Source organism: Orcinus orca, chromosome 18 (genome assembly GCF_937001465.1).
Source record: "Orcinus orca chromosome 18, mOrcOrc1.1, whole genome shotgun sequence".
NCBI classification, from domain to species: domain Eukaryota; kingdom Metazoa; phylum Chordata; class Mammalia; order Artiodactyla; family Delphinidae; genus Orcinus; species Orcinus orca.
The window spans coordinates 11941578-11965130 of NC_064576.1; the positions used below are offsets into that span (position 1 = coordinate 11941578).

General features: G+C 43.8%; 1 protein-coding gene across 4 annotated transcripts in view; it reads right to left on the reverse strand.

Annotated features, from left to right (window-relative positions):
• The window catches only part of FARP1 (FERM, ARH/RhoGEF and pleckstrin domain protein 1), a 289858-nt gene that overhangs the window by 92016 nt on the left and 174289 nt on the right, over positions 1-23553 (reverse strand). For all 4 annotated transcript variants that reach the window (XR_007473131.1, XR_007473132.1, XR_007473133.1 and 1 more), the window contains exon 3: positions 14028-14132. Coding sequence is in view for 1 of the 4 variants with exons in the window: in XM_004273640.3 (XP_004273688.1) it covers positions 14028-14132 (105 nt within the window). In the remaining 3 variants the exon portion in view is untranslated. The remainder of the gene's footprint in view (positions 1-14027; positions 14133-23553) is intronic.

Here is a 23553-nt window from a genome sequence, read left to right on the forward strand (position 1 = left end):
ATAAGAAACATGAAGAAAACTGCATGGAAGCGCATCCCAATCAAATTATCAAAAACAATGATAGAGAAAAAAATCTTAAAACTCAGCCAGAGCAGAGAGAGACATTATACATAAAGTAACAAAGATGACAGTAGATTTCTTGCCAGAAACAATGTGAGAATGCAATGGTGCAAGATTTTTAACATACTCAAAACATCTTAGAATTTTACACCAGGCAAAAAACATCTTTCAAAAAGGAAGGCAAAATAAAAACATTTCCAAACATGAAAGCTCAGAGAATTCACCACCAGCAGAACCACATAATAAGCTACGTTAAAGGAAGGCCTCTCCGAGCAGGAAGAAAGTGATATCAGATGGAAATCTGTGCCTACACAAAGGAATGAGGAACACCAAAATGGCAACTGTATGGTTAATATATGTTTTAAGAATTGTTTATTATTTAAGTCTCTGTAGGAGATAACTGACTGGTAATCAAATGTACTTCAATTAAAAAAAGATAACTGACTGGCAAACAAAAATAACAACAATGTAATGTGGGGTTCATAACTTATGTTAAAAAAACAATAACAACAATAGTAAAAAGGTCAAAAAGTGGACAAATGGAAATAAGGTTTATACTGTATGTGAAGAGGAATAATATCACTTGAAGGCAGGCTGTGTTAAGTTGAAGATGGACATAAACCTCAAAGCAACCACTCAAGTTACAAATCAAAGAGCTATCGCTAATAAACCAACAAGGAAAGTAACATGAAATCATCAAAATATTCAATTACTCAAAAGGCAGACAGGAAAAAGGAACAAAGACGGATAAGACAAATAGAAAACAAACAGCAAGATGACCAATTTAACTTTTTTGTTTGTTTTCCTATAAAAAGATTTTTTATTTTACTTTTTAATTTTTAAACTAATTTTTATTGGAGTATAGTTGATTAACAATGTTGTGTTAGTTTCTGCTGTACAGCAAAGTGAATCGGTAACACATATACATATATACACTCTTTTTTTAGATCATTTTCCCATATAGGTCATTACAGAGTATTGACTCGAGTTCCCTGTGCTATACAGTAGGTTCTTATTAGTTATCTATTTTATATATAGTAGTAAGATGACCAGTTTTAATGATACCAATAATCACATTAAATGTAAACGATCTAAACATTCCCAATTAAAAAGGATTGCCAGATTTGATCAAAAGGCAAGACCCAACTCTATGCTGACTACAAGAATCAGACTGCAAATATAAAGACATAAACTGGTTAAAAGGAAAGGGATGGAAAAAGGCATATCATGCTAACATTAATAATTTTTTCAAAAACTGAAATGGTTAAATTAGTATCAAAGTAGACATCAGAAGAATATCACGTGTATTTATTTCACAAATACACTTTATACACCCGTGTTTAATCTTCCCTATTTTCATAACTTCTTATGACAAAGGAGTCAATTAATTAAGAGGATATAAAAATCTGAAGTATTTATATACTGAATAACAGAACTTCAAAGTACATGAAGCAAAAACTGATCAAACTGCAAGGAGAAATAGACAAATCCACAATTATGGCTGGAGATTTTAATACCTCTCACTCAATAACTAACAGAACATATAGACAGAATTCACTAAGGATGCAGATGATTTGAACAGCACTATCAACCAACATGATCTAACTGCCATAGATGGAATGCTCTGTCCCACCCACAGAATGAGCATTCAAGTACACATAAAACATATACCAAAATAAACCATATTCTGGGCCATTAAAGAGATATCAGTAAATTATTTAAAAGTCCTCATGTCACACAAACTATATTCTCCAGCAACCACAGAATTAAATTAAAACTCAAACACAGAAAGAACTGGAAAAATCCTTATATTTGGAAACAAAATAAACATGAGTCAAAGGAGAAACCAAGGGGAAATTAGAAAGTATTTTAAACTGAAAGTGAAAACACAATAAACTAAAATTTGTGGGATGCTACTAAAAACCTTTTAATTTAAAAGTAATCTACCGGTATAGAATTCATCTATATGCAAGCTAGAAAATTAGAAAATTCACAAAAGCAAAATTTTAAAAATTGTCCACCACCAAGAGATCATGGTTCACACTTTAATGAAGTTGTTCGCAGAACTGAGCTTGTATCACATTCACCCTAAGAGCTTGTTAAAACACATACTATGGGGGGGCTCTGCTCCCGGACTTCCTCATCTGGGTGAGGACCTGAGACTCTGCACTGCTCAGGTGATGCTGACGCTGCCTGCTGGCCTGGGGAGTGTGCTTTAAGACCCAGTACCTTCATGTATATCCCTTCCACATTTTTTTTTGAAGAGCGATGTGCGTGGATATAAACATACATACACTTTTTAAAAACCCAAATGAGGTCATATTGTTTATAACCTACTTTTTGCTTTTTAGTCAATGATTTCTATCTTTCTATTCTGTAAACTTTTCTTCTCACCAAATAATCACACTCTATTCAAATTCCTTCATGTGAATAAAGAATGTCCTTACTGTGATCTGTCAAAACTAACCTCCAATCCAGGACCATGCTTCATATCTGATTATGTCCATTAAGTCTCTCTTAATCTAGCCTCATCCCCTACACCACCACCACCACCCCCCGTTAACAAAAACAAAACAACAACAAAAAATTGACTGCTGAAGGAATGCATGAATAAAATTTGAACTGAAAAATTGAGGGTATGTTTTTATTCATTTACAAGGAAAGCTCTAAATAAAAAGGAATTAAAGATAGATCTGTAAACCGAAGTATGAAATGAAATGTATAAAGAGGGCCATCTTTATGCATTAGCGCATTAAACGCATTAGGCAGTATCTGATATCCCAGATGTATGCAAAGGAAAGTTTTGGAATAAAACTAGAACTTAATATTATAATGCAATGCCTGGGGCTTCAGGGGGCCTTTGCCTCCAGGGAAATTTTAACCTTTGGGAACCTTTATTTTTTAAGAAGGGCTCAGCAGCAGACTCCAGGCATGGTACTTATAACAATCAATTACTCGGTTTTAACTAATTTAAAATCATTTGTTTAATTTGCATTAGCTTTGAAAATTTCAGTTCAAAGGATTTCACGTGGGTATTCTGGTGACTTAATTGGATTTCCCCCCCTTTAATCTATAGTTTGCTTCTTCTGTTTTTTTTTGTTTGTTTTTTATATCATCTTTTTAAATTTTTTTAAATTTATTTATTTTTGGCTGCATTGGGTCTTTGTTGCTGCACGTGGACTTTCTCTAGTTGCGGGGAGTGGAGGCTACTCTTCGTTGCGGCGCGCGGGCTTCTCATTGCCGTGGCTTCTCTTGTTGTGGAGCACGGGCTCTAGGGCACGCAGGCTTCAGCAGTTGTGGCACACGGGCTCAGCAGTTGTGGCTTGCAGGCTCTAGAGCGCAGGCCCAGTAGTTATGGCGCACGGGCTTAGTTGCTCCGCGGCATGTGGGATCCTCCCGGACCAGGGCTCAAACCTGTGTCCCCTGCATTGGCAGGCAGATTTTTAACCACTGCACCACCAGGGAAGTCCCGCTCCTTCTGTTTTAATTTTCTTTTTTTCTCCCGTCTAAAACTGTCTAATTTAAAAGAACACACAGATGCTTAAAACTACTGAAAACAAACGTACAGCTTTATTAATTGGCAAATTATTAAATGGCAAATACCCTTGTATCCATTAACCAAGTCAAGAAACAGAACTCTGTCAGCCATCTTATCCTAAAACCAGCCCCCTCCCTCTAAAAGTAACCACTACCTAGGTTTTTACAGTAACCACGAACATTTCTTGATGTTTTATTTCACTAAGTGGTGCATCTTTTAGTCTTCCTTATTTTCAAAAATGTTACGTCCTTCAAGTATCTTTTCACCTATAGTTTCTTCCTCCATCCCTCTCTCTTCCTTATAGTTTATCTGAGTAATTTCTGAGTCTGGATTTTGCAGACTGCACACTCATGGTGCCATTCAACACGCTCTTCTATCCTCCTTACTGAGTACAATTTGCCAGCTGGATCCAACTGGTCCCTTTGGCAAGGCCATACATGGTATGTTGGGAAGAACACACTTAAGTTTTTGGTTTTCTGGTATTTGTTTTGTTTTGGTTTGGGTTTTTTTTGCGGTACGCGGGCCTCTCACTGTTGTGGCCTCTCCCATTGCGGAGCACAGGCTCCGGACGCGCAGGCTCTGCGGCCATGGCTCACGGGCCTAGCTGCTCCGTGGCATGTGGGATCTTCCCAGACCGGGGCATGAACCCGTGTCCCCTGCATGGGCAGGCGGACTCTCAACCACTGCGCCACCAGGGAAGCCCCTGGTATTTGTTTTTTAATATCATGACTGTGATACCTTCCTGTTACTCATTTTTATGTGCAAACTGTTTCCTAACCTTCTGAGAAGAAAGTATGGTTCATGGTAGCTTTCCTACCTTCCCAGAGCTTCCTCTTCTATTAATTTTGAGCAGTGTTAAAAAACACGGTGGCTTGCTTTCCGAGACTTCCTGCCTCTGTTTCCCTCCCCTTCTCTATTATTCCTCTCTATTGTCCTCCCCTGGCTCAATTTCACTCCCATTCTCCATAGTTTCTCCTAAGTGGTGGCCTGTCCCGGAAGGTCAGTTACTGCTCACTGGAGCTGGAATGTTCCAGCACCGTCAGGCCTCTCAGCTTCCACTGTTCTTCTCAAACTGTCCCCCTGGGATTTCTAGTGGCTCTTTGGGGGTTCTCTTCTCCATTCCATCAGATGCCCTGCTGCTCCCCTCTGTTTCCTCCCGTACAGACTCTGAGAGCAGACCTTGTGTCTGGCTGACGTTTCATCTCCGGCTGCTTGTACTTTGGGATCTAGGGCTTACACGCTGACACCTAGTTTTGCCATAAATGTTGTCCACGGGGTTTTGATGTTGTTAAGTAGCTGTTTTTATGTGGGTCTTGGGTTTGGGAAGATCCAAAAACTATGATTCCACTTCTACCTTCTCAAGACTATCCATTTTAGAAACCTATTTCCAGATATGTTTTTAAACCAAATTGTTTTAAGATGTAGCCTTCATTAGTCACATATGGTGGAGCCAACAGGTTAGGAGACAGCTGCCATTGAAAAGATGGTTTGTTACGTATGGTTCCCAGGAGGAGGGGGGCAGGCCACACCATGCAGGGCCATGCGGGGAAGCACCAGGTCCGCCAGGAGGCAGAAAGGGTGAGGACAACGCATGGGAAGGAGGCTTTACCGTGGTTTCCACGGGAAAAGACAAGGTAAGTCAGGGTAAGCAGCTTAGGATTGGCTAGCTTGAGTCATCTTAGTGGGCTCTGGGGTGTAGGGCCGTCTCTAGGTGTCTGACACCGGCCCTGGGATGATTAAGGCAGAGGAATTCTGTCTCCTGCAGTGTAAGAGTGAGATAGAAGAGGTGGTTCAGAGTATGGCCTCTGGACTGGTTCATTTCCATATGGGAGGTATGCTGGCAGGGGAACCACTTGCTATGTCTAAGAACTGGCTAGTCCTGGGAAGGGCAGTCTCTCCTCAGTCAACAAGGCCTCAAATGCTGAAACATCAAGAACACAGAAAATAAGAAAATGTTGAAGGAAAAGATCGGTGGTTCTCAGGGGCTCAGAGGGGAGAAGGTGGAGTGGGGATTTTCAGGGCCGTGACACTACTCTTGTTGGTATTGTAACGGTGGATATATGTCACTATACATTTGTCAAAACTTATAGAATGTACAACACAAAGAAGGAACCCTAATTTGAACTTGGAACTGTAATGATAACGTAGTAATACTCGCTCATCGACTGTAACACAGCATCACAGTAATGTATGACGTTAATGGTAGGGGCACTGTGCATGGGGAGACAGCATAGGGGACCTCTCTTCTCCCTTTACTTTCTGCTCATTTTTTCTGTAAACCTAAAGCTGCTCTAAAAACCGAAGTCTATTAATTAAAAAACAAATTGACGACAAACGAAACCCCACATAGCTTCCTTCCAGCTTAAGAAATAGAATATTACCCATAGCCGTATTTTTCCAGCGAGCTGCCCTTCCCCGGACTCCCTGGGACCTGCCCTGTCACCGCAGCCACTGTCAGGCCGAACCATGGCGCTGCTCTGTGTGGTGACCGGGCGGCTCCACCACCCCACCTCTGCTGGCTTCCCAAACTTTCCTCTGTCCTTGGGTCTGCAGTGCTCTTCACCCTTCACACCTGACATGTTCCACAAAGAGCCCCTCCTGGTCTCAGATGTCCACAGGCCCCCAGGAAGAAGCAAAGTCAGAAGCCTGCAACTAAGCATAGACGAAGGAGGCCTGTCTGACCCCAGAGGGGCTGGGAAACCACCGGTTAGTGATGTCTGTCATCCCAGGTAGGTGTAGGTTCTATGACCTCAAGGCCCCTAGAAAGCATGCTTGCTGCTGTGGACTGAATTGCGTCCCTCAAATTCCTGTGTTGAAGCCTTGACCCCCAATGTGACTGTATCTAGAGACAGGGTCTTTAGAAGGTAATTAAGGCTTAATGATGTCATATGGGTGGGGCCCTGAGCTAACAGGACCGCAGCCCTATAAGAAGAGATCTCTCTCTCTCTCTGCTCTGAGACACAGTGAGAAGGTGGCCATCTACAAGCCAGAAAAAGAATCCTCACCAGAATTTGATCACGCTGGTACCCTGATCTTGGACTCCAATATTGAAAGAAATGAAACATCTGTTGTTCAAGCCACCTACTCTATGGTATTTTGTTATGGCAGCCTAAGCTAAGACACCTGCCAAGGGTAAAACTTTTTTCCTGGCGTAAAGAAGATTATGAAATGAATGAAAAGATGCCAGTTTTCTTCCTGAGCTTTACCAGTATTTTTTTTAATTTATTTAATTAATTAATTTATTTATTTTTGGCTGTGTTGGGTCTTAGTTGCTGCCCGTGAGCTTTCTCTAGCTGCGGTGAGCAGGGGCTACTCTTCGTTGCTGCGTGTGCACTTCTCATTGCTGTGGCTTCTCTTGTTGCAGAGCACGGGCTCTAGGCACGTGGGCTTCAGTAGTTGTGGCACATAGGCTCAGCAGTTGTGGCTCACGGGCTCTAGGGCGCAGGCTCAGTAGTTGTGGCGCACCAGCTTAGGTGCTCCGTGGCATGTGGGATCTTCCCGGACCACAGCTCGAACCCGTGTCCCCTGCATTGGCAGGCGGATTCTTAACCACTGCGCCACCAGGGAAGTCCCTTTACCAGTATTTATTTATACAAAACCAGAGTTGTTTATCAGATCACTGAGCATTGTAGCTTTCATGAAATATTGGCAGGCCAGCCTCACTGGTTTCCGAGGCAGAATGCAAGAATAAAATACAGCAGATAGCTGACTGACTGCTACGCCGGGAAGCCTGCTGGGGTTAACACTGCAAAGTATCTGAATTAATCCTCATGATAACCTTGTAAAATAGTCATTTATTAATCCCAATTTTTTCAGAAAAAGTACAAAATCAAAGAAGTTCAGAATTTACCCAGTTGCCAAATGACAAAGCAAATGTTTAAACAGAGGTTTACAGGCCGTAACACAGAGCTGTTCCCACTCTCCCCAACAGGTCCACGAGATAAATCTTACATATACGACCATCTCTGCTGGCCAGGTGTGCGCAGCTCTTTGAGATGGGGAGACGTGAGGAAAGGCAGCCCAGTGAAGCAGAGAGAACTTGCATCGCCTGAGACGGTCTGCGTGTGACTCATGGTAATACACCTGGTTATGCAGTTCATACTGAATTTGCTCACTGTAAAACATGGATAATAAAGTACCTACCTCGGAGAAATGTTATAAAGCAGAGACTGCTAAACAAAGGCCTATGGGCCAAATCCAGCCTATGACCTGTTTTGCTACAGCGCAAAGAGCAAAGACGGGATTTTAAGTGGTTGGGGGAAAAAAAAATCAAAAGTAGCCATATATTTCATGACGTGTGAAAACTCTACGAAATTCAAACGTCCATGCCCGTAACTAAAGTTTTACCGGAACCCAACCACAATCATTCATTTACATTATCTACGGCTGCCTTGCACTGAAGTGGCAGAGCTGGGCAGTTGCAACAGAGACGGTATGGGTTGCAAAGCCTAACATGTTTACTCTCTGGCTCTTTCTGCCGACCCCTGCTGTGAAGAACGAACGATGTGAAGTTAAGTTTATAGCAGAGTCCACGGAACACAGTAGAAGCCCAAGAACAGTGAGCTCTCTGCATCCACCCCAATGGCAACCCAACATCTCTCTGGCCTTTTACCAGCCTTCAGACTCTAGGTACCCATTAGCTGGCATAGTAAGTAAAGGGTCTTGATTCCTAAGATCAATAATAGCATCTCTGCCATGGGAAGGCAAATCAATGGAAAAAAAAAAAAGCCGATTAAAAGACTTCTCTACTTCTGTGGGGCAATCCCACGGGGCAGCTGCCTGGACTCAAGGACAACACGTGCCCGACTTGCATGTAAACACAGCAATCAACTCTATTAATTGACAAGCCATGGGACAAGTCTAATTGAGGGTAGAGCACAATTGATTACTTACTAATTATCACTAGTTTATTTCCAATCTTGAGAAACACATCTTAGACCAGGGAAAGCACTCATTCTCCCCTTAAGCTTTTTCAAACCCTTACTATAAAGAATGCTCTGACATGGGCTATTTACGTGACAGAAGTGATGAGAAAGGGGTGAAAGGCTGAGCTGCAGTGCGAGTTGCCTGAACTTACCATCCAGGGACAAAGGTCCACAACCTTGCACGCTGGGGACCTCGGGGGAACAACTAGCTTCCTGTGTATTACGTAGAGATAAATGGGCAAAACCAGTTGTGACAGCCCATGTCTGGGCATTTTGAGAGTAACCATGCTTCCTGCTGGTTTGTCAGATATGTGAGCAGCCTCCCAAAAGAAGCCTGGCAGAGGTGATAATCACAACAGTAGTATTAAAAATAATAACGACAACACGTCATTGCAGCATTATTCACAACAAGCAAGGGGGAAGCAACCTCAATGTCCATCAACAGATGAGTGGGTAAGCAAAATGTGGTCTATCCACACAATGCAGTATTATTCAGCCTTTCTTGGACCTCCCTGGTGGTGCAGTGGTTAAGAATCCACCTGCCCATGCAAGGGGACACGGGTTCGAGCTCTGGTCCTGGAAGATCCCACATGCCATGGAGCAACCTAAGCCCGTGCGCCACAACTACTGAGCCTGCGCTCTAGAGCCCGCAAGCCACAACTACTGAAGCCCTCACACCTAGAGCCCGTGCTCTGCCACAAGAGAAGCCACCACAATGAGCAGCCCGCACACCACAACGAAGAGTAGCCCCCGCTCGCCACAACTAGAGGAAGCCGGAGCCTGGCAACCAAGAGCCAATGCAGCCAAAAATAAATATTAAGAGAAAAAAAATACATTCTGACACATGCTCCAACACGGATGGACCTTGAGGACATTACACTAAGTGAAATAAGCCAGACCAAAAACAACAGATAATGTATGATGCCCCTTATACGAGGTATCCAAAGTGGTCGAACTCATAGAAACAGAAAGTAGAACGGTAGCTACCAGGGGCTGGGGAAGAGGAAAGAAAGCTGTTGTTTAATGGGTATGGAGTTTCCGTTTACATGATGAAAATGTTCTAGAGACCTACTGCACAACAATGAATACAGTTAACACCACTGTACTACTATAGACTTACTTGAAAATGGTTAAGATGATAAATTTCATGTTATCTGTGTTTGACCACAAAAAACTGTAATGAGGAAAATGATGATGATAGTTTCCATAACTAATACTTTCTGAACACTACATACATAGTTCCCAGACCCCGGGCTACATGCTGACAGATACCGTGTTTGATCGTTTCAAAAACCCTACGAGATGGGCACCATCGTCCCCATTTTACCTTCAGGCAAAGTGAGGCACTGGAAGGCCAGCAACCTGCCCCAGTCACCCCGCTGCTAAGAGGCAAAGCAGGGGTTTGGGGGCTGGCAGTCCGACCCACCACTATGATACAACAGCCAGCTAGGAAGTCAGCACTGACAGAATCTGGGAAGGAGACAAAAACCCTATGATGTAAATCTTAAATCTTCAAGCAAGTTTATCTGAGAGCAGAGGTGAAATGCAGCTAGTGTTTACTAGTCTCACACGTGAGTGGCTTTCCCTCAGTTCATCCAATCAAGACTCGTCCTAGGCTCTTCCAAAACAGATTCCATCAGCCAGCCTCTGGGTGCTTTTTGGTCATTATTTCTGTTCCTGTGTGCTTTTAGTTCACTGCATTTTGGGGGTAAACTTTTATTGAAGATGTGTGTGTGTGTGTGTGTGTGTGTGTGTGTACACACATTACAAGTGTACGTGTTACAAGTGTATGGCTCACTGAATTTTTACAAACTGATTGCACCCATAGAGCAAGCACTGAGATCAAGAAAAAGAACATGGCCAGGACCCCAGAAGCCCTCCTTGTACCCATTTGCACCATCCCATCTAATACCACAGATCAATTTTGTTAAAACAACCTACTTTGAAAATTACATGAAATTAGCTTTCAGGTTGCGATGTGAAATTGACATAGAGCAAAATACAGAGACACGGTCAGAGCAGGATGGTGACCAAGAGCATTTAGAAAGATCTGAACTTGAATCCTGGATCTATCACTGCTCAGCTGTCTGCCTTGTTGAAAAGGACTTACTCTTTAAGCCTTAGCTTCCTTATCAGAAAAAGGAGGTATAATGGGCTAGAATAAAGGAACCGGAATAAACAAAACAGTGTACATAAACCTATTATGATGCCTTGAACAGAGCTATTACTTCCTAGAGCACGTGTTGGCAAACTACAGCTTCCTATTTTATAAATAAAGTTTTACTGGAACAAATCCATGCCGATTCATTTACACTACAAGGGTAGAACTGAAAGCTGGAGTAGAGACTCTCTGGCATGAAACGTCTATTCTAATATTCACTATCTGGCCCTTGACTAAAGTTTCCTGATCCCTGCTTTAGAATATGGGCCATGTTTGCTGTTGTGTCCACAGGAACTAGAGCAGCCTGGTGCATGGTGAGCACTCAGGTAGTGGCCTTTATTTGCAACAATTATCTCTTTCTTTTAGTTATCATTAATGGGTTTAGGGAATTTTTCAGTTGAACACATTCCTAAACAATATGATAAGGAAACGGTGAAATCACAAAAATGAAGCCTGATAAAACTTGAAACAAGTCAGCCCTGGAGGTACCCTGAAAGATTAATAGGTCTGTAACCGCTCGCAAAAGAGAAGCACCCAAGGTCAACACAAAAGGCACTGAACTTGAGGTCAGAAGAATGGGGTTAGAATCCTAGCTCTGCCATTAGCTAACTGGTTGACCCAGATGCGGAACGATTCTCCGTCTTGGTACCCTCACCACTGCTAATTTACGGTTGAGAAAAGAAACTCCAGCAGGATCGGAACGGGACAGGACTGGAGTCAGGAAAGCCGTTGGGACCCTGACTTATGCAGGCAGCGTTGCTAGAAATAATGAGAGAACAAATCTTCAAGTGTCTTGAGAATCATTATTTTAACATAAAACAAGTTTATGAAACAATGGTCCACAGACCTGGCTACACTGTATGATAATTATTTGTTTCCTTGTCAACCTTCCTAAGCAGGCTCGTCTAATGACTGGAAACAGTAACTGTTACTTGCTAGCTGTCCCTTCATATCAGGTGTCTTCTGCTGTATGAAGTGTGATGCAGGACGCGGCACTGGCACAAAATAATCGCTCGATGCATAAATGAATGTGGAATTAGATGTGGCCCTTCTGTGGTCGTCTGCCACATCAGAAAGAGGACAGGGAGTCAGGGCAGCTTCGAGCTAACATAAGCACTAGAAAACGGCAAAGAGGGCTTAGAGGTTAGATGTATGTCTCGAAAACACGATTTGTGCACGTCTTCAGGTGCAGGCTCAGTTCCCGCCAGCCATTCCCAGACTCTGCATCAGTCCCAGCCAGCACCATCTCCAGCCCGATACCGTGAACCCCGAACAGCTCTCCTGACTCTCGTCCAATTCCAATCTGGCTACAGTTGTCTTTCTTAGCCATAAATCAGACCATATCACACTCCCTTTATTTTTTATTCATTTCATTATTTATTTATTTATGGCCGTGCCTCGCACGCGGCTTGTGGGAGCTTAGCTCCCCAACCAGGGCTTGAACCCAGGTCCATGGCAGTGAAAGCCCATGTCGTAACCACTGGGCCACCAGGGAATTCCCCCCACGCTCCCTTTAAAATGCATTACCAGCTTCCTAAACACATTAGCTCGGTGCAGAACTGTGCTGTCCCATACAAGGGCCGCTAGCTACACGTGACCACTGAGCACCTGAGATACAGCTGGTCTGGCTGTGAGTGTCACATACATATCAGATTCAAAGACTTAGCAGGAAAAAAGTGTAAAATCTGTTATTCGTAGGTTTTCAGACTGATTACATGTTGAAATGATAATGATTTTAGATGTGTTAAATCAAATTAAACAGGCTATTAATTTCACTTTTTAAAAACTTTTTGAACATAACTGCTAGAAAACTTGAAATTAAGTGAGTGGTTCATCTTCCGTTTCTACTAGATAGCAATGGGGCAGAAAGCCTTTCCGTATAGACCTGGCTCCGGTTCTCTCTCTCACCTCCATCAGCAGAGCCCTGCTCCCTCACCTCTAAACTTCAGCCTTCTCTGCAGGTTTCTGAATAGCCCACTTGCTGTCTGGTCTTTGGGCATCTGATGCCCCCTCTCCCTGGAACATTTTATCAGCTCAACTCCTCCTGGCCTCACAGGACTCTGTCTCACAGTATCTGTGAAGGATTTCCTGAACACAAATGCTGTTTGTTGCTCCCACTGCCCAACGCCCCGGGCTCCAGTGGACCACCTGCCACATGTCCTGAACTGGCCACTGACTCAGTCCGATGCCCCACCTGGATTATACATTCTCTCCATCTCACTCCTGTTGGGTCCCCAGTGCAGGGGCCAGCAAAAGTTCCAGGCACTCAGTGTGCACGGAATAGAAATGCAGTCCATGAACTTACACCCTAACAGGGTGTCTCATAAGAGGTAGACTAGGATACAGCCTTAAGAAAGTACCATCGGCCAAAAGAGAAAAAAGAACGGTGCTCTATGTTCTAAATGTGGGGCTCAAATCAGTGAGACCTTTTCAAAGAACGACATGACACATCTAGCAAACTTAAAGATGCTCAAATCCACGGATGATGCAACTTCCGTGCCTGTGGATCCGAACTACTGAGAGAAACCCCTGACCATGAACGCAAACATGAACGTATCGGTATGTTCACTGGAGCACCATTTGTCAAAGCACATGATTCAGTACAACCTAAGTATCCCACCCTCTACAGCCAGGCTTGTAAGTTACGGCACATCCGTTCAGCAGAACAGCATGAAACTGTGAAAAGGAAGGAAGCGGATTCTATGTGCTGAAGAGGAAAGATGTCCAGGATATATGAACGGTGTGTGGGTGGAGTACAGGGCACTGTGTATTGTTTCCTCACATTATCGTATTTCAAAAATATGTGTCTGTTGAAACACAACATGGTTAACTATACCCTAATATAAAATAAAATAATAAAAATAAAATAAATGCAACTAACACAACATTGTTAATCAACTGTACCCCAGTATAAACAAAAATTACGTGTTTGTGTACACATATACACAGACTCTAATATAAAATAAAATATAAAATAAAATAAAAATAAAATAAATGCAACTAACACAACATTGTTAATCAACTGTACCCCAGTATAAACAAAAATTACGTGTTTGTGTCCACATATACACAGACTCTGATCAGAAGGATACAGAAGACACTGGCGATGGAGGTTCTCAGAGGGAGAGGTGGAGGGAGATGGTGAGGGGGGACAGCCTGCACTGTGTATTCTCTTTGAACTTGCTATTCATATGCACACATTACTTTCAAAGACAGATTAACAAGGGCTTTCTGGGTACCTTTTCTGTTGTACATTTCCGTACGGCCAAGGAAGGTCCCAATTATTTCCCTCCCCCAAGTCGAACAGACAGTAAAACAGCAACATCCCATGGACGTCACCTACCGTGATCTTCTTGTGGTCGGGAAACTCGAGGCCAAAATAGTCTCCTTCCACGAGGTTCAGGTGGCTGCACACCGCATCCAGCAGCACTTTCCCCGGGGCTCTTTGCTGGGAACAGAAACAGCGGGAGTTACGCCCTCTGAGACAGGCAGCTAGGGACGCACACCGCGGCTCCCACTACAGGAAGCCTCTTCTTGCCCGAGTCTGTAACCGCTCGCCACCAAGCACCGCCACTACACCCTGGTCACCAGCCCCGTGCCCACCACCGATTCCCTTCTCATGCTGCCCTCACACTTAGGTGCTGACCTCTGCCATCTTCTCCCTACCCCAAGGCCAGGCACTACCCCCCTTAAAAATAACAGGCAAATGCCATATGATATCACTTATATGTGGAATCTAAAATATGCGACAAATGAACTTATCTGTGAAACAGACTCACAGACAGAGAGAGCAAACCTGTAGTTGCTGGGGGGAGGGGGAGGAGGAGTGATGGATTGGGAGTTTGGGATCAGCAGATGCAGACTCATATACACAATGGATAAATGACAAGGTCCTACGGCATCGCACAGGGAACCATATTCAGTACCCTGTGATCAATCACAGTGGAAAAGAATATGAAAAAGAATGTATCTATATGTACAACGGAATCTCTTTGCTGTACAGCAGAACTCAACACACCACTGTAAATACTTAATAAATTACAGAAATAACAGACTTTATTTTTTTATAGCAGTTTTCGGTTTACAGAAAATTGAGCAGGAAGTACGTGGGGAGAGTTCTCACGCACCTCTCCCACCACACCCAGGGCCCCACTTACTGACATCTTGGGTTAGTATGGTACATTGGTTACAATCGTTGAGCCAATACTGATACATCATCACCATCCAAAGTCCATAGTTTACACTAGGATTCACCCTTTGTGCTGTATCGTTCTACGGATTTCAACAAATGCATACTATCACAGAGCCCCCATAACCGGATCACACAAGAGAGTTTCACCAGCCTAAACATCCCCTGTGCTCCCTTCGTCCGCGCTCACCACCCCCCAAACTCCTGGCAACCGCTGATGGTTTTCTTGTCTCTCCAGTTTTGCCTGTCTAGAACGTCACGTAGTTGGAATCGTACAGAATGTTGCCTTTTCAGATTGGCTTCTTTCACTTAGCGGTATGCACTGAAGTTTCCTCCCTTCTTTCTATGGATGAATAATATACCGCTGTGTGGCTGGACCACCGCTTGCTTACCCATTCACTTGCTGAAGGACATCTCGGTTGCCCGAGTTTGGGCAACTGTGAATAAAGCTGCTATGAACATTTGTGTGCCTTTCTGTAACTTTTCAGCTCATGATCCCATGCCCTTTTTGTGGCAGCTGAAAGCCTGGCCCTGTTCCTCTTGCTTCCCCCTCCACCCCCGGCCAAATGTGGCAGAATGTACGGCTTTCTTCTCTAGACTTTGCATAAACTCTCATCTAGACTTCATAGGAACTGAGGGCAAAGGCCATAGGTTACTTATTTTTTTAGGCCATAGGTTATTAATCGCCTTACCCACGATGCCTAAATGCCAACCAGTCTTGTTGAAATGAATGAACAAATGAATACAATTACTCATTCCACTGTATTCTCTGTAGTTAAACATCTACGAGTCTGTCTCCCCAATGAAACTCTGGGCTACCTGTTCACCTTTCTATTCCTATTGGCTAGCGCAGCCCCTGGCAGTCCCTCAATGTCTGCTGAAATATGTATTTTCTATACCCTGAATAGAAACTGAAGATGATAGAAAGGGAAGATGATATATATGAACCCACTTTCTACCCTAAAGAGCTTAGAATCATATGCCTTGGTTTCTCTTCACTATCTGGTAGATTCCTAACACCCACTTGGCAAAATGGATCCAATTTCACCACACAGATCAAACGCTGCGAGAAAAATGTTTCAAGGCAGTGTTGTCTCCAGTTACTGGTTTTATACTTTCACTTCCCCTCTGCTAAGAGCAGAGCAATTTAGGAGCCAATTAGTAACCCAGGAGACTAATTGGCAGTAGCAGTCAGAGCCTGACAAGTACAATGATGGGCACATCCATTAGGCCACCCAATAGCGTGACCTGAGGGGCCAGCAAAGATGCTTCTGCGTCCAGCCATAAAGCATCTTTCTTTTCTTTTTTTTAAACAGACACCACTTTGTGCTCCCATATTCCTCATGGTTGAAATCCAGAAGATATTCAGTTATCTAAGGGCATGCGGTAGTCTCCATGGATAATCCCAAACTCACCAGGCTCTAGACTTTGAATGCCCGGTCCAAGCGTCACCAGGAGAGTCGTTTCACTCGCCCTGATGGCAGAACTAACACGTAATGGTGTGTAAACCCCGTCCTTGTCTGTCAAACGTATCCCCCCCACTACCCCAGCCCACACACTGTTTATCCAGTGTTAACAGCTGAACGGATTACTGGTCACCAATCTTATTTCCCACTTCTTTGGCAAAGCAACGCACCCTCGGTCATGCTGAGAGCACTTGGGCATTCACCAGCCAGGCTCACGGCGGGTCTTGAGTTCAGTTCCTCACACCTGCCTCCATAGAACTGTATGAATAACTTAGGCATGGCTACTTGTTCGAGGTCCTCTTCTCTGGCCAGTAAAATCCGCAGAGGCTAGCTAGTAAGAACATGATAGAAATGGGCCAGGTGCTAAGATGTTGTGGAAGAATTCCTGTATCATAAGATCTTTTTTTTTTTTTTTTTTTTTTGCGGTACGCAGGCCTCTCACCGCCGTGGCCTCTCCCGCTGCGTAGCACAGGCTCAGCGGCCATGGCCCACGGGCCCAGCCGCTCCGCGGCATGTGGGATCCTCCCAGACCGGAGCACGAACCCGCGTCCCCCGCATCGGCAGGCGGACTCTCAACCACTGTGCCACCAGGGAAGCCCCATCATAACATCTTTTTAAGAGAAGACCACATTCCAGTTTCACAATTCTTCTTTCTCACCATTCTTGACATTTCCTATTTGTTACAAACTGAACCACCAATTATCTGACCAGCTGGCAAGCACTCATGTCTCCCAGAGAATTCCTGGAACTAAGTGAATTTGATAACTTCATCTAGATTTACAGAGTCTGGGAAATGAGACTCTACAATTCAACGCTGGAAGTCTAAACAAGTAAAAAATCAACATACAATGGATGCCTTTATGGAATGATGTTCAACTAAGCACTTCATGGAACACCCCGAGGAGAGGTAGAGTTACCCTTTGAATCAGGTCCTTTACTGAGTCAGCAGAGATTTTTGTGACCACACTGAGCATATCTTGGTAATAATAAGAGGCTGGAAATAGATGCTTGGAATCTAGTTAATATACAAGCCTGGTCCCAAGTCTTAAAATTTTCCTTAAAATTTATTATTTTGTACAAATCTTTGATGCAAAAATGACTTTTCAATGGGACCCAAATTTTTATATAGGGAGAAGTTAGAGTTTGAACGATATTATATAGTTCCTAAAATTCATCTGTAAAATAGATGCCTTTAATGCATTATATGAACTGTCCTGTGAACACTGGCTATCTTCAGGGGTATAAGGAAAGCCAGCATGTAGAATTACTAGAAAGTATTTATAAGGGTTGAAATGCAGTCACTAGATGACAATTTCATGGGTAAACGGACACGGCATTAACTTCCTAATGTATACCAGGCAGCTATGGCCTAAAATGTTCCTAGATAGACTTCACGATGCCAAAGTTCAGGGACACTGTTTCCCTTTCTTTTAGGGGTTGGTGTAGAAATGTCTGGGTTTAATCAATGCACCCAGGGCTGAATTCTGCTTCAGAGAAAGCATCTCAGAGAAGGGAAGCAGGAAGAGTTTTATCCACATTCTTTAAGAAAAATTATCCCCTCTTTCTTTCCAACAGTGGATTCACTCAGTCCACAGCATCGTTTCTTTACACTTGCCTCCATTGAATTTTTTGAACTTCACATTAAAAGCAATTCTGCTCAAAATTCACACCACAGGATATAAAATGGATGGTAGCAATGGTTGCACAACCCTTGTGAATGTACTTAATACCACTGAATTGTACACTTAAAAATGGCTAAAATGGTCAATCTTTTGTTGTGTTCATTTTACCAAAATTTTAAAATGCAGAAAAAAAGACCAAAAAAAAAAAAAGTAACTGAGGATGGCGTTCACATCTACATACAAATGACTGAAGAGGGTTATTCACAATAGAATCTGTTTAAACTATTTTTAAGAACAAGAAAATCAAGAATCCACTTCCTTTACATTAGATCTTCGAGAAACACTGAGGGGTAGGACCCAGCTCAAGTTGAGCGTCTGTGAAAAGCCGTATCACACGGGGAGAATGAGTGATATCCATGTGTGTGCTAAAGGGCTGTTAATATTTCTCAGCACAAAAGGTTCTTTTACGTGTCTGGCGAAGAAAAAGGCATGATATGAACATCGTTGGAAGTAACCACAAATTATGCACCTGGGGCAGGCTTTGCACGAGACAGATGATGGGGTTCAACAGCTACAAAGCCACCAGCCCTTTGTTGCTAAAACAAACCTATAAATGAGTCAATAAAGTCTGGATGTGGGGAAAGGTGGCAACACCGTAGACTAGGCTGGCAGAACACAAAGAGGAGACGCTCAGGAAAATTCATCTGTAAACGTACTTTCTCAAAGAGTAACTTACTTTAAGATACACACACACACACACACACACACACACACACACACACACTTATGGCTGCACAAATTATCATACACGAGGAAGGAAAAACAAATCACTTAGGCTTCATCTGAAAACCTATATCTGTTAGAAATGGTTTAACATGAAAGGGACCTCATGATGAATGTTTTTCAAATTGTCCCCGAGTGTTTGTACTGGGGCTGAGGGGGGCAGATCTCTGAGACTCCCACACCCTCTAAGAAACTAAGAGTCTGGCTGACCCCGCACATGGCCAGTCTTGATTAAAATAGTCCAGAAGTGAAGAAACCAAATAGTAATCATATGTCATATTTTGGAGAACAAACCGGTGATTAGTGAAACCACATAAGCAAATTTTTGTCACTTTTTTCTTACTGACTACTTTAAATTATGCTCCAAGAGACATCTGAAGTTTAATCTAGTGCACAAATAAGGTGGCTGAATGCTCACTGTGCATCCCCGCTGCTTTCTCCATTTTGAAGAGGCTTTTCACGGAATCCTATAAAATTAAATTTTAGGAGGAGGTTTACATTCTTGGGGAGTGTCTGGCAACTAAGTACTGAATAATAAATAGTATGAACATTCACACAGAGCTTCAAGCTATTAAAAACTGCGAATCAAAGTCCTTTTGGTTTATTGTGCCTTTAAAATATGTCTATGCCTTCAGGTTATTTCTATTACATCAAGTTTTATGAGGAAGTATTTTCTTTTTCCTCTGAAAGAATAAAGACAATTCTTTCTGGGTTGGGGGTGTCTTCTACACCCTCTCCCCACCTCCTCAAAGGGTCTGAACAAAGGAGTCACCCTACAGCTAAAATCTGCCTTGCTGAAATAATCTCATAGACAGAAATCGATAACGATAACATTTGACCAACTTTACAAAATATGCATCAGCTGAGGTTTCAGAGAGCTGTTTCTGGAAGTATTTTGTTTTTCTCTCCTTTGGGATTAAGGTAACCAAGACAACCAGGGCATGCTCTTCTACAGCAGAAGGGAATGGCTCTCTCAAAGGCCTCAGCCCCTTTTTCCTACCGTTAATACCTATTAGAATATTGTTCAAATTTCCATAACCCACTAACCCTCACCACGGGTGTCGTTAACATGGCAGATTTCCTCCTGGCCCTTTGGGGGTTTCTGACCAGGTGGGCAGAAGTATTAATAACCATGATGGCTTACAGAGCCTGAGGTACATTTGTCAAGTGAGTAGCCACATGCAGGCACTGTGCTAGGGGCGAAGGGAATGGAAATCAATACAAGTATCTCTCGCTGAGTCGGAGGTTAGAGAATAAAGCAGCTAACTTAGAAGGTATGGTAAGTGCTATGAGAGAGAGAGAGAGAGAGAGAGAGGGAGTGAGAGAGCGAGAGAGAGAGAGAGAGAGAGAGAGCGAGCGCACATGCACTCTAGTGTCTTTTCTTATAAGGACACTAATCCTATCGGATCAGGGCTACACCCTTATGACCTCATTGACCTTACTTCTTTATTCCAAATACAGCCACACTGGGAGTCGGGGTGTCAACATAGAAATTTGGGGGAGTGGGGACACAATTCAGTCTATAGTAGGTGGAGCCAGGAAAGGACTGGAGATACTGTCGACCCCTTAGGATCAATGTGAGGATTAAATAAAACTCTGACCGCAAAGTATTTAGCAAAGACCCTGGCACGTAACACAAGTTCTCTATACTGTTGCTTCTACTGTGATGGGGAAATGTTAGTTTATAAAATTAAGGGCAGGGGAATGGGCTGACATCGAGGAGGATGTCCCATTTCCCAACCCCAAAGGCATGTCTCCGCAACGCCATGGGATGGAAAGCCTGGCTACCACATCTGTGTGTGTGTGACCATGTCCCCAAGGGCAGAGCCCGTAGCCAGGTATGCTTATTCTGCCCTAGAATTCTGCTGGAGGCGATTCGGAGCAGTGCTTCTCTGATTTGTGTGCCCATCGATCACCTGCAGACCTTGATAAGCTGCAGATGCTGATTTGGGAGGGCTGGGGTGAGGCCCAAGAATCTGCATTTCTAATAAGCTCCCAGTGGATGCTGCAAAGACTCTGTTTTGAGAGCCAGGTGCCAGTCATGTCGACACGTGGACCCCCACCAGGCAGAGCCGGTGCACTTGGCGGTCTCTGGCTCCAATCTCCATTTCGGGATAACTTCAAGCTTGAGACGCAACCGTAGCAAAAAATACCGAACCCACTGTCACGGGCTGAATTGTGTCTCAAAAAGACATGAAGTCCTAACTCCTGGTCCCTGTGAATGCGATCTTATTTGGAAACAGGGTCTTTGCAGATGTGATCAAGTGAAGATGAGGTCATTAGGGTGGGCACTAACCCAAAGAAGGCCATGCGATGACAGAGGCAGAGACAAGTGACGTGGCTGTGAGCCAAGGAACGCCAAGGATGGATGGTCCCCACCAGCAGCTGGAAGAGGCAAGGAAGGGATTCACCCAGGGTCTCAGAGGGAGTATGGTCCTGCTGGTACCTTGACTTTGAACTTCCAGCCTCCAGCACTGTGAGAGAATAAATTTCTGATGTTTCAAGTCACCAGTTTGTGGTACTTTGTTACAGCAGCCCTAGCAAACTCATACAGCCACCTTCCGCAGTGCTGTTACCCACCTCTCAGCCACCTGGGGGCAGAGACGACGCCGTCACGTCCTGCTCTGTTCCTTTCGAACGAAGAGATTATAATGAAATAATAACGTGATAAATGGATTGGGGATAACATAAACACTCTGGCCTTGAAAATTTCTCTAACTGGAAAAACCAAATAAACTCAGTAAGTAGTACACTCATGATAGGAGATAATTGACTTTTCCTGCTTATCGTTAAAAGGTGTTCCTCTTTTTACTGTTGCTGCTCTAGATATGAGCAGTATTCTACAATCAAAGTTCTTTTTACACCCTAAGCCTCTTTTGGACCCTTCCACCCCGATGGGGGAGGGGCAGGGTCCAGGCTGGGAAGTCCCCCAGCTCACGCAGCCTCCCACCAACCAGCCCTCCGTCCAGAGTTCCCCCTTCCTGACCCCTGAGCATGTAGTCAGCAGCTGCGAGTTAAACAGAGATCCAAGAATACAACTGGAGAAATCTCATAGGAACTCACCGATCCGTCCATAAATACATTTTTTTCTTAGAAATTTTGGCACAAGGCCACTGCAGACTGGGCTTAATATAAATGATTAAGAAGGTGACACTTGCGGCTAAAGATGGCAGACTGAATACATGCAGCTCATCTCCACGGTACCCAGAAACCCTGCTTAAAAGAAACAGTAGAAGAATGAAAAAAGGAATAAATTCATAGGAAACCGAGAAAACGAGAGAAGAGACAGCGGGTAAGAGATTTCCCCCAAATTCTAGAAGATGACAGAGGAGAAAACTGCAGTCTAATTACAGAGGAGAAGAGAGGCAGCAATAAGGAAGCAGTCAAATTCCACAGAACTACCCAAAAGGTCAGGAACGGGAGACGCCAAGTACTTCCGATAAGGCAGGGCAGAGTGAAAAACTTTTAAAAACATTGTAATTTGTATCCTCATATAGCTCCGAGTTTATAACTAACATAACCCCAGGAGGTTATAAAAAGGAATATTTGGTTAACAAGAAAGAGCTCTTCGAAATGAAAAATAGCACGGCAGAAATTAAAATGTCACTGTGAGAGTTTAAAGATACAGTGGAAAATTCTCCTAGAACCTACACCAGGCGACCAAAGCGTGGCAGCGGGGAGGGGAGGACGGGAGACATTTAGAAAGGCTCAGCATCTGAATCATGGGACCCCTACACAGAGAGACCCAAGGGGAAGGGGAATTATGCAAGCATAATATAAGGAAATTTCCAGAACTGAGGAGTCTGACTTTCAAGATTAAAAAAGGGCCAGAGAGTATCTCATGGAATGAGCACGATCCATTTCAATGCAAATTATTGGGAAGTTTGGGAACACAAGGAAAAAAAAGAAGATTCTAAAAGTTATGAGAGAGAAAAGCAAAGCCCAGTGAATCAGAATGGCTCAGGACTTCCAGACAGCACACTGGAAGCCAGTACAGAGTCCCAACCAAATCCAGTTACGGGACATCAATAATCATGTCTAAGATGCAGCTGCCCTGGGGGCGGAGGGACCGGTACATCTGCACACCCACAACACACCTAAGCTGCACCCCGAGGACACTCCAGGCTTGGCGCCAAGGTGACACTCGCTGTGGAGCTGGGATTCAAACTCAGCTTCAGAGAATCTGCTCCTAACCGGCAGCCTCAGAGTCTATTTTCCCTCTTATCTCCTTCAAGACTTCCACCCCTAATTTTGATGATGCAAACTGTCCTGGAGAAAACTTGCTGGGAAAACCAAGGGAGGAGGCTGACATTTGCAACTGCTGTAACTTGGGGGCACCAAAGCCGGTCGGTAGGACATACGGTCTGATATATATGGAAGGTGTGACCGTAGTACGGCACGCCCCTGCAGGCCAGGGTGAGTGTCATATAAACCAGTCGTGACCTGCTGCAAAAGCAGAACTCCTTAGTTAACCAAGATATGGAACAGCGGAAATGTGGGAGATGTTTCTCCAGCTGCGTCTCCGGCCCCTGGGGGTCTTAGAAAGGCAGTATAATATAATTAAGAACACAAACTCTGGAGGCATCTGTCTTCTTGCAAATTCCCCATCTCCACTCCATGGCAGCGTGACCTGGGATGAGTTACTCTTTGGGCCTCAGCTTCCACTTCTGTACAATGGGAGCAGAACTGAAACACCTCATAGGACGTAGTGAAGATTAAACAAATCAGCATACAGTAAGCCTAAGGACGGTACCCAGAACTCAGCAAACTCTACTGGGTATTAGCTATGATGATGATGATGATGATGAC